Raw genomic sequence first — 17988 nt, forward strand, 5'->3', positions numbered from 1 at the left:
CGAGCAAGTCGAGACAGGAAAACGGCCTCTGTGGGGGGTGGAGGGAGGATAGGGTGACGAGCGGTGACGGTGGTTAAATGTCGTGGCCCGTGGTGATGGCGAGTGGCGGTTGTGATGGAGCTGAAGGTGGTGTTATTGATGCTGGTGATCATGGTGTTTGATAGCTTTCGTGGTGTTGAGTGCTCATGGTGTAGTTAAGAAGTTGACGATGATGGTGGCGGTAGTGATGCTGCTGCTGGTGACGATGGTGTTGGTGTTTGTGGTCATGGTAGCGGTAACGACGGTGCAGTTAAATCACGCCGGTTGCACAAAAACTCACTGCATTTGTCAGACAAATATTTAAAAGAAAATATATTGCAGGACGATTTGAACAACGCCTCTCCTCTGTGACAGGCGGACGGTCTCGCCATTCGGACACCGCACTTTACACCGTGGCGTCTTGAAAAAACACCGGTATAAACGTAAAGAAACCTGGACGCGCGGACAAGTCCCGAATCGACGTAAGATCAAAAGCTTTCCCCACTCGTAAACACCGAGCAACTTACAAACCCTTTCGAACAGTGAAAAAAAAACCAAGACGCGTACGCTCGTTTAAATAAAAAAATAAACGCATCAACCGGGAGACCGTGACACTGCAGCAGTTGCCGAGTGACCTCGCTCCTCTCACGCACGACCGTTTTGCACAGAGGAGAATTTGCAAACGGAGTTGTTTTTTTTTTTTACAAAAACGCGGCTTTCCGTAGCTGTGGCCGTTTTTCTGCGACCAGTTGACATTTGTGTTTGTGCACGCACGCACGCGTTAACTGTACACAAGGTCAACGACGTTACGTCTCTCTCACAAACGCACGCACGCAGGGAAATCACGTGGGCGTGGATAACGCGCGGCATGACCGCTCTCGTCCGTCGCGACCCAGGGATTTAATGCCGTGCCAGTGGTCGAGAGTAACAACGGAGTGGCAGGTGAAGGAGGGAACCTGCCCGAGAGGATGTGCATTGCGGAAATAAAGCGACAACGTTGGCTCGCGTGCAGGAGCTACACGGATTGTTACATTGCATGATCATGAAAAATGGTAAGAGTGTGGGGAAGCCTTTACCCAGCAGCGGTTAGCTTATGGCTGCTGAAGATGTAGTGTGTGATGAGCCCATATCACCCTTGCAGCCGCTAAAAGGTGCTGCCGTTTATTGCAATGTCAATAAAAATGAAGTTATCCGAGGAACGGATCGCGCCTCTGAGTGACGACATCTAATCGAATCACCCAGGTAGTGGTGGAGAAGTGTGGGTTGGGGGTGAATTGTGTCGACATTGTGGCCCCGTATATCCGTTTTTTCATTGGCACATCCGAGCTAAACCAGCACAAGTGATTTTCCATGGTTTTCCATCCTGAGCCGGAAAAAAACTTTGACACGCCGGCCTCGATTAGATATCCCAATCTGGCTCGTGGCCAAGCAGGGCCAGTGGCTGGAGCTAATGATGAGTTAATTGCATGAGACGTTCGTCAGTATGCTGTCAGGAAAGGGCATCACCACATCTACATCTGTCTCGACCAGTTTCACTGCTTGCTACATCAGTGGCAGAGCTCAGCTTCTGCACTCGGCTGGGACACAGCCCTGGCGTGGCTCGGTTGTGCAGTGGAAAAACGGTATGAGAACAACTTCCCTTGCGCGAGTGCGTGCGTGGGAGCGTGTGTGAGCGATTGTCTCCCGAGTCGAGAGAGCGTGGGGTCACACCGAGGTGGCCAGGTCGAGACGGCGAAACTTGTCGAGGTTGTAGAAGCCGGCTTTAACGATGCGACCGCCAAAGTAGCGTCCGTTCAGGTCAACGACAGCTGTCGGGGGTGGTGGGGGGGGGGGAAATGCAAGAATTTTGGGGGAAGCAGTCGGAGGAGGGGAAGTGTTAAACCGTTGCAAAATTACAAATGAGCAACTTGATCCACAACCTCCACAGAGATCCTAGCCAAGCAATGTGGTGAAATGTTATGATCCGATTTGAGAATGTGGCCAATTTATTTTTGTTGCTTTCTTCAATCCCGATTGTGAGAGGGCATGGTGTCACGAGAAAGAGTAGTCACGTGGCTCACAGAGCAGTGAGACCACCTCTCGCGCGCCAGAGAACGTCCGAAATCTCTTTCAAGCGACCTCTGATCCACACCGTGGGGGGGGGGGGGCAAACACCTTCCCACCCACCCTTCCACAGACCGTAATATTTGTCACACAACAGCCTAACCGATATCTTTAATTCTTAGAGCTGGAATTTAGCCAGAATAAGTGCAAAAATGATTTTAATGTGATCGGCTTTTTTTGTGTGTGTGCAGTCATTTGGCGACCAGGCCAAGAGCATCGACTTGCTACACTTAAGAACCCAGTTAAATTGTAGGTGGCCGGCACCTGAATTCAACCCTCAAGACCTCGGCAGCATTGGGTCAGTGCTCGGAAAATATTTATCAGCCCACCGAGCCACGCGGCCGCTAATCAGCGTTTTTTAATAAGAACGCACCAGCGGAGCAAAGGAGAAATGCGCGGGAAAGTTTCCTACAATGTCATTTATTGGCCTACAACAAATTATTCGTCAGCAACAATTTAACCGTGTCCACTGGACCACGTACGACCTGTCTGCTTGAGATGTTTGGGAAAACTTTATTGCACATTTCGCTGCCGTGGTGCTGCTGGTGGACGTGTGGAGGAGGAGGAGGCTGATGACGTCATCGGCCCACGAAGCTTACCTTTGATCGCCGACTCCATCCGCTCAAACTCGAGGAAAATCCGCACCGCGTCATCCTCGGGGGCCCCCGGCATCTTTAGGGAGGCAGAGCAATTTCACGGTGAGAAGGCGCGGGAACTCCAGGAGAACGCGACGGTACTTCCAGAAACACTCACAAAGCAACGAAACGCTCTCCCGAGTCACAGCACAAACACAGCAACACCGGCAGTGCCATGGCCGCTCTCCCGGATAGGAGCACTCGCGCAAGCAATACGCTCCCAACAACGCTCGGAAATAACCGCTCCGAGTCACAACACCCTCCTGAATGATACTCTCCTGGGTCATGAGACATAATACTCACCGGACAAAACTCACGACGCAGTGAGATATTGAAAGCGGAAAAGAATCTGACGAGTCACAACACTTGAGTCACAACACCCTGACGCGTCACAACACTCTTGACGAGACGTGACGTGACGTGACGACACACCCCCCTCCCGTACGTACGGAGCTGGAGCTGGGGTTCACCCCGCGGCGCTCACCTCGAAGATGACGCACTTGATCACCTTGCCGTACTTCTCGCACTCCTCCTTGGTCTCGCTCTCTAGGTCCTCGTCCACCTCGCCGGGCCCAACCATGTTCTGCTCACGAGAAGACGCAGCAGGGAGGTGGGGCTCACGCGGGTTCGAGTGGGTTGCCGCCGCTCCCCAAGGGTAAATACAGGTTCAGAGTTGCGAACCCAGCGACCACGAGCGAGTTTCCCGGCCACGGCCAACATCAATGGCGAGCGAGATCTGAACCAATCTTGGGCCCCTAACCGCCCCCCCCCCACCACCACTTTGCCAACCCCAGTGGCTGACAGTGTGGAGGGAGGCCATCATCCAGCCGTGGATTGTACATGGCTGTCCCTGATGAGACCGACGTACCCGCAGCAGCACCACTTTGGTCGGGTTCTTCAGAATCTCCGTCAGGGGGTTTGGCTCCTGTTTTTTGACCGATGCTGGCGATGGCGACGCCGATGCCGCCGCTGCCGACGCCGCCGCAGCAGCCACCGCTGCCGCCGCTGCAGCTTCGGCTGTGGTGAAAGCCGGGGTGCGGAGGGGCGGTAGGAACGCACGGGACAAACGGAACGGGGAGCAGCGAGGAGAGAAGTCAGTTGCCGCACTCAAGAGGTCATTGGTGCCTGATCTCACATACGGCTACCACCCCTAGCCAAGCCTCCCTTGCTGAAGCCAGATCCCACAGTTATTGCACCGATGACACCCATCCCTCTGACGTTTCATCAAGACCACATTTTGTTTTTTGTCCTTCAAGGACCACTCTTCCAGGCTCATCACTGTCACCACCTGGCTTCAGGTCTTCCCCTTGGGTTGTCGACCTCTGGGTGCCACTGCAGTGCCCGTCTCGGTAACCTGCCCTCCTCCACCCTGCAAAAGCGTCCCACCCATCACAACCTCCTCCCCTCTTCCGCGATTATCAGAGCTTGAATTTTGCCGGTATTAAGTTTAGTCATTGGTGACCGAGCTAATCCCATCAACTCTCGGTATACTTCGTGTTGGTGGTCTACCATATGTGTAGTGATTTACAAACCAATATTTTCCCGACTCTAGTCATAACCGAACTCTAAATATAACCATAATATATCAACGACAGATAAGCAAAGACAAAAATAGCCAACTCGCGAGACTTGAGAAACCGGTTTCAATCACCGGATGCCTGAAACCTGAGTTCAAACCTAGTATCTCAACATCTCTGGAAGGTACGAGCTCCTCGCCATAAGCCATTGCTGTTAGGAAGAAACCACATCCCTCAATAGCACGATAATCCCCGTTTACAAGCTTATGAAAACAGCTGTTGACCACACTGCAATGCACAGGGTAAGGGGGGGGCAGGCAGGCACTTGCACAATCACGTGCAAGCCAAACACGCGGGGGGGCACGGGCGACAAAGGTGCAGCACGCTCGGCAAATACACGCTCGTTTCTAGGCAGGGGTGGTGTACGTGATCGGCTGGTTCATTTAATTGTTTGAGAGGAGAACTGATGACAGGCAAGAGAGATGATCGAAGTCACGATCCACGGCGGTGGTGATAGCAGCAGCTGTGTTGCCTTTTTCAATCCGGTTGGACTGCTTAGAATGGCTAGAGCCTGTGCCGATTTTTCCATTGCTACAGACTGGAGAGTATGCAAATGTATTTGCACGTGCACATGCAAGTGTGTATGTGTGCAAAAGTGTGTGTGTATGAGCGGTAGTGTAGCGGTTAGCGCGCTGCGCTATGAACCTAGCGATCCGGGTTCGATTCCCGCTCACGGCCAACACCAGTGACGATTATCTGAACCGGTCCTGGGCCTCCCCTAGGTCGACTCAGCCTGAAATGAGTACCTAGTGTGGTGTGTAAACATCGCCACTGGGGAGATAAAGGCGGTCGGGCGTGGTGCTGGCCACCCACCCCCTCGTGTACCGTTCCGGCCTTCATAGGTGCTCGCTAACAGCACTTGCCCCTACAGTCTGTTAAGGCTATACGGGGGATCTTTATCTTTATTTATCTTTATGCAGGGCATTGGGGTGGCCCATACTCCTCCCTGTGTACCGTGCCAGCCTTCATAGATGCTTGATAACAGCACTTGCCCCAACAGTCTGTTCAGGATATATGGGGGCTCTATCTTTGTATGTATTTGTATATGCCTGTCTGTGGGTATGTTTGCATGCAAGCTAGTACATGCGTGCGAGGAGTAGTGTTGTAGTGGTTAGCACTGCATTGCACTACAAACCCAACTACTGGAGTCTGTTAACCGGCCATGGCTGACATCAGTGGTGAAGATCTGAACCTGTCCCAAGCCCCCCCCCCCCCCCCCCCTAGGTTGACTCGGCTTTAAATGAGTACCTGGGACGGTGCGTAAACAAACATTAGCACTGTACCTCAACAGGTGCTCGCTAACAGCACTTCCCCCAACGGTCTGCTAAGGATATATGGGGGGCTCTGTCTTTGTATGTGTTTGTATACGCATGTCTGTGGATAACGCTACTCCCCGCACGCATGTACTAGCTTAAATGCAGACAAAGATCCCCCATATAGCCTTAACAGACTGTAGGGGCAAGTGCTGTTAGCGAGCATCTATGAAGGCCGGGACGGTACACGAGGGGGTGGGTGGCCAGCACCACGCCCGACCGCCTTTGTCTCCCTAGTGGCGATGTTTACACACACAGTTACATGTGCACATGCAAACACACTCTCTAGTATGGATCGTTGTTTTCTGCGTTTTTGTGGTGTAAATGATCAAATGGAATGTTGTAAGAGTTGTTTAAATTTAAGAGCACCGGGCAAACACACTTTGCCTGCTTTAACAAATGCTGCTCGATATTATTGGTTTGGAAAGCCAACATGCGTTCTAAATAATATTTGCATTCATATGTGGGGAGAAAGAATGGAGTTCTGCTTATATTTACTTTCTCCAGGAAGCAGATGTTCATATAAAGATTCCATCCAATGTCCTTTAGGTCATTATTTATTTTACCCCGGTTAGCCTAAGTGCCCCCAGGGTATTTACATAGACAGAGTCGTTAACTTGTTTACATTTTAGTAAATTTGAATAATTGGGTTCTGGTCTGTTGACTGGATACAGTACCGAGCGATGTAAATTTAGAACACGGTCTAAATGTGACTGCATCTGGAGACGCTGCAAGTGAAGCAAGACTCTGGCATTATGGAAATTTGATTACTCAGCCCTGCCCTTAATTTAAAGTACACAGCACTCTCTCCAAAATTATCACTAGATGTACACAGTGTCCATAAAGGTATCATCCATTATTAAACAATTATAATGACGCAGGCCGTTATGACAGACACAACCAGCAAACTCGCCCTGTCCACACACATACACCCACTACCAAGAGAATACACACAGATCCCTCATATCGCCTTTAACACACTGCTGGGGCAAGCGCTATTCGCGAGCACTTTCCCGCACATACGCACACAACACATCCATGACACACACACCTACCACCTTCTCGCGTCCCAAAGACAAAGATCCCCGCCTATAGCCTTAACAGACTGTTGGGTCAAGTGCTGTTGAGCGAGCACCTATGAAGGCCGGCACAGCGCACGAGGGGGTGGGTGGCCAGCCCCTTGTACAGACACACGCGAGTGCGCGTGTGTCGCATCCTCAGTGAGCTACGTCCTTGTCGTGTCCCCTGCAAGTGCCCGGCCATGTCAACCATGTCTGGGGAAACCAAAGCTGCAGCCAGCTGACCGAATCGTCATCCCGGTCAACACGTGATGACAGTTACACCTCCTGCCCAGGCCTGAGCTGGTGCTCTAACTGTGTAAAAGTCACGTGTTCGCCGAATAATGAAAGCGAGCTCCTCACCCTCCTTGGGCACGTTGTCTCCGATGACGATCTTGCCGCCGCGCTTGCTGGTCTTCTCGACGGACAGCGCCGTGCTCAGGCCCTGCTCGTGCTTGCCCAGGCCCTGCCCCTCGCGGAAGCCGTACTTCTGCATGATCTTGTGCGCCACCGTGCCTCTGCAATGCACGCACGCACGTTCGTTCACACACGCACGCACACCCACGCACGCACGCACGGACACAAGCACACACGCATGCACGTACACCCACAAACACACCGAGACACATGAACGTAAGAAAACACAGATTTGCACACATGCCGTCTAGCCTCTGTATGTGCTATGCGGCAGGGACATTGCCCACAATGTCACGTAATAAATAAATACAATATTTTAACGGCGCAGTGTTTTTGAAGAACGTGTTGAGTTTTTTTTTTTTACACGTGCACAAACAGGTGTAAAGTGGGCATATGACGAATCATCAACGAGTTAACGCTTTGCAACTAACGATGAGGCCAATTATGCATTCACTCTGTTCATCTGTTCGTAAGTGGGGGGGGGGGGCAGCATAATTATCATATATATGATCCAACAGGAACACAACTTTAGTACAGAGCCGTGTTGCATTTAAAGCGGAGGAAAATTCATCACATGCTGGTGTGACGTCAGTAAAAAGGGACTTGGTGGGTTCAAGTAGGAAGGGGAGAGGGTATGTCGGAGGGAGAGATGGACCATATTGTATTTGTGTATGTTGAACTTCTTTCGCACCATACTAATCGGAGGTGCGGGGGAAGGAGAGGTTGGAGAGGGAGTCCAAAGGATTGCAGGGGTCAGAGGGAGTGCGGGACATTCGGCGATGATAAAGCAGTTGCCAGCAACCAGAAGGATCAGAAAAATCAGGAGCGGGAGGATCAGGAGGACCAGGTGTAGGAAGACCAGGAGGAGGACTAGGAAGAGGATCAGGAGGACGAGAATGAGAACATAGGACGAGGAGGATTAGGAGGAAGAGGGTCAGGAGGCCGACCAGGAGGAGGACGAGGTGTGGGAGAGCTCACCCCATGTTGGAGATGAAGGAGCTGGAGCCGCCGGGTGGGGAGCGCGGCCTCTCGCCCGAGTCCTCGTAGTTGGGGGGAGGGATGGCCGCTTTGCCCGACATCCGCCCGCGTTTGATCTCATCGTCAGGAGCCACTGTGCATGGGTCGGGGGGGGGGCGAAGACACACAGGTCAGGTGTGCATTCACATACACACACGAACAGAACGAAACTCGCCATAATAGCGAGCACCTATAACGGCGTGCTGGGGCTGTCACGTTGAAGTGTATACGCAAAAGTGGCTCCCAGCTCAAACAAGCATTGGTCAGAACGAACAGTGCGTGTAGAAATTGATTATTTACCATTCATGTATGCAAATTAATACAACTAATCTGAAACTATACGATTCAAATTATACGATTGAGATGAACAAAAAAAAGCATCGATTCTTAAAGTGAATCGTCACCCATAATCGTACGACATTCATCAGATCGCTCGCGAGTCTTTACACTCACACGCACAACCCAGCGCACGCATCACCCTCGGGATAATCTATTTCTACTGTGGAGATGATGCATCAATATCCAACCGCAGTACTGTCCAGATTATTAGATGCTCCGGAATGTAAAAAAACTCGTGCCAGGTGTCAATAAAGTTACACAAATCTGGTCACACGCACACACGGACACACTCCTGGATTGTAAGACATACCGCCAACTATCGTTGCATCAGGATAATACGGCAATTTATCTTATCCACTGGAAATTAATATGGTTTAATACCATGGTGCATTAAATTTCCCCATCTGCCAAATAATCATCAGCCATTCTCAATCCACTGCTTGATAGAATGATGATGCTCATAACACAGTGGTGTCACGTTGCACGGCAGCACGCACACACACACACGCACGCACGTACACCTACACGCCCGGTGGACCCCGGCCCCAAGGCCTCGGACGCAATGTGATAGCACAACATTAATAATACATGCGGCTCGCGGCACCTCCTCGTGTGCGGGCTCTAAAAATACGACGCATTGTCAACTATTACGGAGATGAAATTCGATCCATCGGTGTCGGGGGGAGGACTCGGGAGAGCTGGGTCTTCTCAGCCAGAGCGCTCTGTCGTCTGGCGACGTTTGTGCGTCTGCGTTCGCTAACAGCGGAGCAGTACCGGCTGGAGTAGTCCCTTCCCCGCTGCGCCGGGGGTCCCCTTACCACGCAGGGTCAGCGGGTCGCCCGGCGACAAAACGTCCTTGCGTGCGTGAACGTTACGCTGGCGGGCAGAGAGCCCATCGCGTAAAGATTTATCGCGACCTGATGAGGACGTGGGGGCTTGCGTTTCTTGACGGAATGAGTGTGGCAAGATGGATGGGGGAGGCTGATGGGAGGTACGATACTACTGATGGTGTGACCACACCACGGCTGTGTCCATAAGATTATATGACATTATCCTAGCCCTTCAGCTGTGGGGCCCTAGGTTCGATTGGAACGAGCAAAGCTATAAACGCAAGAAAACACGCTGTCACGTGGAGAAATAGCAACATTTTTACTTTGAGTTTTTCGATATCCAATGCCCCGATGTAGTTCATGATTATCATCCACTGTTGCGGGGGAGTTTGAAGCCAGGAAGGGCAAACGTTGGGTCGGCTGAGGCTCTAATAATGGCAACCTATATGTCGGCCTCCCTTGTAAACATTTATATTTTCACAATTTAAGCAAAAGGAACCATCATACTTCATATGAGGTGCATTATTGTGACGTTACTCTTTTGAATTATCCAAAATGTCCTTTGGGGGAGGATTTCCCAGTCTAATCTGAAAATTGGGAAGATCCCCAATCCACGAGGTTGTAGTCGAACTCACGGGCCATAAGCACAGTCGAATCCTCATGCGAGGCATTTGCAGGAGACAAAGCGAGCAGTTAAATAACGGCACACAATGGCATTGGACTCACAGTCTTTGTCCCTCTCCATGAGCGATGATGGTGGCGCGATGGCAGCTCCCATTGTGCCTGGATCCACATTACCGATAAATTGCATCAGTGCTGGATGTGGATATAATTGTGGCTGCAGTGGTGATATGAACCCATCACATACAAATAATTTTAAATCGATTATAAAAACATTATTACACAGGTGGTACCTACGCGTGCATTACGTGAGGTTAGTAATCGATATTAATCGATATATCAATGCCTCGTACCCCATCGTTCACACACCACGAGCCTGTGTGACAGCAGTGTATGACCAATTTCCACTGCAGTATACCCCACGCTATATATATAGGAGTGACTGATTGTTACTAAAAGTCACCATAACACCGTCGCACAATATCATTGGTCGACCGATGTTGTTAAACATCCACGAGCAACGACACGAGGCATCACCTCGTTTGCGTTTCTCCGCCTCGTACTCCTCTTCGTCGTCCGACTCGGGTCGCCGTGACATGCCGCTCGCCTCGTGACGCTCCTTCCGCCTCCTGCCATGTGAACGCAAACAGTTAGACAGTTACACACCTTGTCGTACATACCAAACGTACCTACTGGTACGTACCAAACGTACCTACTGGTACGTACCAAACGTACCTAGTCGTACGTACCAAACGTACTTACTGGTACGTACCAAACGTACCTACTGGTACGTACCAAACGTACCTAGTCGTACGTACCAAACGTACAATCACATACAAATAATAAGTGCGAGGATGACCGGAGTTCGCGTGATGGTTTATGCTCCTTGATGAGATCAGCAAGACATTGAGGTTCATTTGTGGCAAGCACTTTGTGTGCAATCATCGCGACCTTATAACGTATTCGTTCGGCAACCAGAAGCCTATGCAGCTCGGCGATCACTGGACGAACATGCTCGAAAAACTTATTGGCAAGTGCTGTTAGCGAGTACCTACGATGGCCCACATGGCACACAAGCAGGTGGTGTCGCCATCACAATGCCAGGACGTCTTTAACTCTTCATTGCCGATGCTCACCCACACCAAGTACTAATTTAAGGCGGAGTAGGGGAGACCCAGCATCAGTTTCAGATATGTCATTGATTTTGCCTACGAGCGGGAATCAAACTCGGGTAGCCACGGCTTGTAGCGCAGTGTATCTACTACTACAACACGACTCCTTCCCACACACACTTGGCGCGTCGCTGGCACTCACTTCTCCCTGTCGTCTATCTCCTTCTGCCGCTCGTGCTCACGCTGGCGTTGTCGGTCCTCCCGCTGCCGCTTCACCACCTTGTCGTAATCGTTGGGGTACATAGGGTCGTACTCATCCGCCACGGGGATCAGCATCTCCCCCATGAAGGCCATCTGTGCGGCGCCGGACTCCTGCTCAACCCAGAGAAGAGCGCAGATATTAGCGCAGCGTTGAGGAACCTACAGCCAGTGGGTCAGACACGACCCGCTACATCATTTCGTAGACGGCCCACAATTTAATTTCATATGACCCTCGATTATTTCTATTTCCCGCCGCGAACAGTGGGGGTAAACGGTTCACAGGCGGCACCACCTTGGGTGTGGTGGCGACTGGCGGAGGCGGCGGTGGCTCAGGGAAACTCGTCCGCTCATCTGAACCCGAGTTGCGCTTGAGGTCAACCACAGGTGCCAGCACTGTGCTCTGCTTGCCCCTCTGGTTCTGCCGAGAAAACAAAAAAAACAAAGCAGTTACATGAAAGTGTTATTGGCATTCCAATAATTATCATCACAGCCATGATCAAGCCATCCATCAATCTATAATTGTGTTAAGCTCTAGAATATATTGTCCCGAGCGTGTAAAATCCAGAGTGGTGTTAAAATATACATGGAGTGAATGAGCTCATGGGCACGATAGGTGGATTATTATATCAAAAGATCATGAGAGATGGCAGCGGTTTGGGGACGCCTTCATCCGGCAGTGGAACGACCATGACTAATTATGATGACGAGTTTGTTCAAGTGTTAGACCGTAACAAACTTGAGGGTTGGGGTGGAGTAAGGGGTTGTTACCTTGGCCTGTGTGAGCGCCGCCTTCTTAACCTGCAGCTGCGACTGCAGGAGTTTGAAGTTCTTGGACCATCCCTCTGTCTTGGAGTCGCTCCTCTCCACGCGAAGATCATCGTACAGCGACATCGTCGCGCCCTCCTCGCTGCAGCGACACAAGTTGGGGGGGGGGGGGTGGGGGGAGTCGCTTTCAGACAACTGGCACAGAGACTCAGAATAGTTTATGATTCGAGGTGCAAACGCTCGCTCAGAGTAAAGCGGCTCAGGAAGGCACGGGTCCAATGATAAGGGTGCGTTATGCATGTCCGTTGAACCTCTTTCGCAACCGTACGTAGCCACCCGTTCTAATCGGAGATACAGGGGAAGGACAACTAAACACAAAAAACATGTATAGGGCGCTTGGTTAAATGCCTCAGCATCTCAAATCGCCTGACATCAATTCTCATTTCAACCATTCTAATGCCTTGCGGGAGTCTAGGAGCCGAGGGCCCCCCCCCAGTGGCAACTGTCCCTACGTGGCACAAGGAGTATAACAACACGGGCCTGAAAATGCTCTAAACACGTTTCACTGAAGAATTATCAAGGCTTAAATCGTTGACACGTAACAATCGCCATGACGTAGCGACGCTTATGCCAGGCTAGGTGTGTGAGAAGGTTGACTGCAGGGTGTCAGGGGACTGAGAAGACTGGCCGATGCACCACCTGTGCCAGTGTGTACACACACACGCACGCTAACACACACACACACACGTGTACCACAACCCGCCATTCGCCACTAAGTGACCGTGACATCACCACGGCGCCTGTGCCAGGCCAGGTGCACTTTGAGGCCACGTGAAGTGTCCAAGTGCTCGCTGCTGACAGGAGGTCTCGGGGCAGACCCAGCAGGTGCCATGGGTTGACCGACTGAGATGACTGATAGATGCACCAGCTGTACCCCCTACTGTACACACACAATCGTCTTAACGGTGGCCACTCACCACTGAATAGCGGTGGCGGGAGTGCCAGGCTAGGTGTACTTCGTACAATTACTTTGCACAGGCACGTCAAGGTGTCAAGTACTTGTACGCACACGCGTGAACACTCACGCGTGAACACTCACGCGTGAACACTCACGCGTGAACACTCACGCGTGAACACTCACGCGTGAACACGCACGCGTGAACACGCACGCGTGAACACGCACGCGTGAACACGCACGCGTGAACACGCACGCGTGAACACGCACGCGTGAACACGCACGCGTGAACACTCACGCGTGAACACTCACGCGTGAACACTCACGCGTGAACACTCACGCACGCACACACCACGCAACCCCCCTCATCGTTCGTTTCAATGAGACTCGGCACTCGCCTGGGCGAAGCCTGGCCTAGGCCCCGGGCTTCGCTCCAAGCCCGCGCGCTTCGCTCGGCGCCTCCCCGTGCCGCTTCCCGCTCGCCCGGGGGCGGTAAGCCGCGCCGCTGTTGCTGCTGCTGCTGCCGCGCGCGTTGCGTCCCACCGCGGCGCTGAGATTGTCAACTCGAGTCGACTGTTAGCGAGCGAAACCCCCCACACACTTAAACTGGCGCGGACGAGGCGTGGATTTCATACAACGCACAAGTGATCGCGTGGAGACGAAGCCGCGCGATTGGTCGGCGCGGTTGCCCACGTGACCGACGCCAGCCAATCCAGCCGGCGAGCTCGCCGACCGTCGCCAATGCGCAGTGGAGGTTTGCAACGCGAACGAATCTTACGGGAAGTGACGAGGCACGTGCGCGCGCGCTGAGCGAAACGCGATTTATAAATGATCCAAACACCAATGAGAAAATCTGAAAAGCTTTCTTGAGTGTAGGAATTAATATTCTTTGGGTCTTTCGGTAAAGTCACGTAGGTAGAAAAATAATATCTACGTGACTTTACCGAAAGACCCAAAGAATATGAATTCCTGCAGTCACGAAAGCTTTAAGTCAATATTTAACCGCATCTAAGGGGAGGGTTTCCACACAACCATTCGATCTTTGAACAAACTCCGAGACAAGAATGATCGATTCGCTCACTTCTCTGAAGAGATGCCGCGACACCGAGGTAATACCGATCGCCTTTATTTTATTGCATTCTGACCACAAGTATTCTGGTTAATGCAGACGTAATTAGTCGAGGTATTCCGAGCTCTGCGATCTTACATTTATAGTACTTGCAAATTCCATCTCTAGCCCCGCCCACTTACCCTTGGGTTGTACCCATCTCAAACATATTTAACCTTTGGCTGCAGTTGCTCTCTCGCAACATTTATTCCTGCCTCAGCAGTCCTCCTGCTGTATTTTTCAACGGTTTTACTTAACGTGATTGCTTGTATTCTTAGTTTTTTTCGGTAAAGTCACGTAGGTAAAACATTAAATTAATAAAAGTTAAATAAAATAAAAATCACGACGTTTCGGAGGCAACACAAGCTTCCGTCTTCAGGTGTTGCCTCCGAAACGTCGTGATTTTTTATTTTATTTTACTTTTATTAATTTTAATGTTTTTACCTACGTGACTTTACCGAAAAAACCTAAGAATATGAATCCTTGCAGTCACGAAAGCTTCAAATCTAGAATTGATTGCTTGTGTTGCAATCGAAACGTCGTGATTTAATTTATTTCATTTTTTACCCACGTGACTTTACCGGAAAAAACTTAAGAGTATGGATCCCTGCAGTCACGACCACTTCAAATCGAGATTTCATTTTTTTTTTCTACCGACGTGACTTTACCGAAAAAACCTATGAGTATTGATTCCTGTGTCGTGGTCAAATCTTGTAATCAAACGTTAGTCTACTTCCTGTTGTCCAATGAATTCAAAATTTTGCGCACGTACTCAGATCCGGTGACAATGCATGCCTGGATCAAAATCTGCATCAATTGATAATTTAATTCGCTACTTTAAAGCAATTTATATTTTGTATGGACGCCCGATTATTTATTTATATATTTGTGTAGGTTATAAAAACGCCGCGGTCCCTAAACTCTCCAATCGCCTCGCCCAAGAAGCAGGCGCCACGTGTCCTAGGCGTGCCTTGCTCCGTGTGAACGAGTTACGGGCACCCTCCACACAAACAACACATTCCTGCGGAGGGAGCTGGTAGGAACGTTGGGTTGCTCGGTCAATGGCCAGGGTCAACGGCGGCGTGGTTTATTCCGCAAATATGCCCGACTGTGAGGGCGGGCACAAGCCGGCGTGAGTAGGTTAAACGTTGAGTTTTATAAGGGCACCACGGGGTGACCAGCCCCTCCACACCCAGCCCCACCCCACCCAGCCCCATAACTTCCCCACCCAGCCCCTCCCCACCCAGCCCCTCCCCACCCTCCCATCCCAGCCCCTACCCACCCAGCCCCTCCCTGCACGACGGACACAATAATCCCCTGTGGGCTGGTGTAACCAGGAAGTTCCTACCGCTAAAAGTTCTACATTGAAGATTAATTGATCAAATAATCAATTAATTCAAGTAAGCGTTGCTGTGGGAGCAGGCACCGCATCATTGACGTTCTCCTCGACCGTGGAGTTAAACGAAGTTTTGTTAATAAAAACCGTTGTATTTAAAAAAAAACTTTTTTAGAGGATATTTTCACCTGAAGACGATTGCTTGCGTTGCGATCGAAACGTCGTGATTTTGTATTACTTTATTATTTTTCTTCTATCCACGTGACTTTACCGAAAGACCCAAAAAATATGAATATCAATGAGAAACCTTTTGCAATTAACGGTAGTTGTGGTGAACACACAAACAGACGTGCTCTGATAAATATGATGATGTATTGTCTTTAAAATTGGTTGGCCTACACCAGATACAGCAACAGCCTTCTTTAGGGCCTCGTCTTTCACCAGTGTCAGACCAGAGAACAACGCCAAAGGGGCCGTCCATAAATGACGTCACGCACCTAGAGAGGGGGGGGGGTCAGACATTTGTGACGATGTTGACGAGGGGGGGGGGGTTGAGAAATGTGACGTCACATCAAAATGCGCAACTTTGAATAAATATAGACAACACGTTCTACTTAATTAAATATACTTTTTAATAAATGTTTTCTCCTACAACATCAGAGTGCAGCGCCACATTAAATACGCACTACAATGACAATAGTTTAAAGCGATTTGAAGCATGTTTTATTTTGGGGTGGCGGGGGCAGAGCTTTGTGACGTCATATTTTAGGGGGGGGGGTCTGACTTGTTGTGACGACGCGTGACGAGGGGGGGGTAAAAAAATCGTCCAAATTCGCGTGACGTCATTTATGGACGGCCCCAAAAGTCGAATTGGCAGAAAAAAAACCTATTCTTATTTTTTTCATACTTTGATACTGGCAAGGAGGTCCCAAGAGCAGGACAATGTATCCTTCGTTTATCGGGCTATCCACATAAAAGTCTTCCTTCAACACATCGGCCACCCGGCCTTCTGGGAGTGCATACTTTCAGAAGCATTGAAAGTCAGCACTCCGACTAGCACGGTTGGCTACGTATGGTGCGAAAGAAGTTAAAAATTTATTGATTTAAGACAAAAGCCGTTTCGACGTTCACATACCTATTCTTGGTTCTTTCGGTAAAGTCACGTAGAAGGGAAATAATAAAATAATGCATGACTTTACCAAAAGAACCAAGAATATGAATCCCTGCAGTCACGAAAGCTTTAAATCAAAAGTTCACATACCTGTCAACCCATACGGTTTACCCGTATTGTTGTACATGGAAATTAAGTAATTAAGTCCATACAGCGTTTCGCCATTTCAATACGGGAAAACACTTTTTTTGTCCGTTTTTCCCTTGTGATAGGAGTTTGTAGGATGAACGTTAAGATTTATAAGGGCACGGGGTGACCCATACGGTCTGAATTGTTCTGTAATAAGACAAGGGCACTGGTAAGGGGTTGACAGGTATATAGTGTTCTTGTTTTTTTTCGGTAAAGTCACGTAGAAGGGAAGTAATAAAATAATAAAAATAAAACATAATAAAATTATTCTCACGACGTTTCGGCCACAACGCAAGCAGCCGTCCTCAGGTGAAGACCAGGTCTGTCGGGGAGACAGCGTCTTGAGAATTATTTTATTATGTTTTATTTTTATTATTTTATTACTTCCCTTCTACGTGACTTTACCGAAAGAACCAAGAAGATGAATCCCTGCAGTCACGAAAGCTTTAAATCGAAAAAGGTATATAGTGGTGAGCAGAGGTGGGACAAAGTCATTGTTATGCAAGTCCAAGTCGAGTCGCAAGTCATCAAATTCATGACTCGAGTCTGACTCGAGTCCAAGTCACATGACTCGAGTCCACATCTCATAGGTGGGACAAAGTCATTGTTATGCAAGTCCAAGTCGAGTCGCAAGTCATCAAATTCATGACTCGAGTCTGACTCGAGTCCAAGTCACATGACTCGAGTCCACACCTCTGGTGGTGAGTGTACACTAGTGGTGAGTGTACTAGTGGCGAGTGTCTGTTTGTGTTTCTCCCTTGTGATGGGACTTTGTAGGATGAACGTTGAGATTTATAAGATCACAGGATGCTGACCAAGATCTGAATTAGTCTGTGATAAGAAGACACTGGACAAGGGCTGGACAGGCGTGAATTCAGTATCATCAGAATGATCGAAACCAGTGCAGAGTTTGCTCGACTTGAACCAGTGCTGCTGAAATGATGCACTCCCAGAAAGGCGAATGTGGCTTGTATAAGCGGACTTGTGTTGTGAAAATCCGGATATAGAGACATTGTGTGTGCTGATGGTATTTATATTCTCCACAACGCAGTTTATGATTTAGTTACACAAAATTTAATGATTTGTTCGTAATATAGCAAATTACGATTGGTCGATTGACACCACATTGGACACGACCTTTCTTTTATCCAGAGCCCAACTTTACGGGCGTATTTGTCAAGTTTCTGACATCGTTTCTTGTAGTTTTCAAACACGAGGAACAC

At 49.8% G+C, this 17988-nt stretch overlaps 1 protein-coding gene across 1 annotated transcript; it reads right to left on the bottom strand.

Annotated features, from left to right (window-relative positions):
- Positions 1-326: 326 nt before the first annotated feature.
- On the bottom strand, positions 327-13648 carry RBM17 (RNA binding motif protein 17). The gene is made up of 12 exons (XM_078876551.1): positions 13420-13648; positions 12070-12208; positions 11594-11719; positions 11243-11412; positions 10466-10557; positions 10034-10090; positions 8100-8232; positions 7068-7222; positions 3625-3773; positions 3241-3339; positions 2721-2793; positions 327-1826 (listed from the first exon to the last, which is right to left on the bottom strand). Exons 2-12 carry the CDS (start codon positions 12190-12192, stop codon positions 1723-1725), a joined length of 1281 nt encoding a protein of 426 aa, XP_078732677.1. The 5' UTR covers positions 12193-12208; positions 13420-13648; the 3' UTR covers positions 327-1722.
- Between the last annotated feature and the right edge of the window lie 4340 nt (positions 13649-17988).

This window comes from Lampetra fluviatilis, chromosome 44 (genome assembly GCF_964198595.1).
Source record: "Lampetra fluviatilis chromosome 44, kcLamFluv1.1, whole genome shotgun sequence".
NCBI classification, from domain to species: domain Eukaryota; kingdom Metazoa; phylum Chordata; class Hyperoartia; order Petromyzontiformes; family Petromyzontidae; genus Lampetra; species Lampetra fluviatilis.

Coding starts and splice junctions, on each gene's coding strand:
- RBM17 (XM_078876551.1), bottom strand. CDS start 12,192: ATGTCGCTGTACGATGATCTTCGCGTGGAGAGGAGCGACTCCAAGACA. Junction 11,413..11,593: donor CAGTCGCCACCACACCCAAG/GTGGTGCCGCCT, acceptor TGGGTTGAGCAG/GAGTCCGGCGCCGCACAGAT. Junction 2,794..3,240: donor TCAAGTGCGTCATCTTCGAG/GTGAGCGCCGCG, acceptor GCCTCCCTAAAG/ATGCCGGGGGCCCCCGAGGA.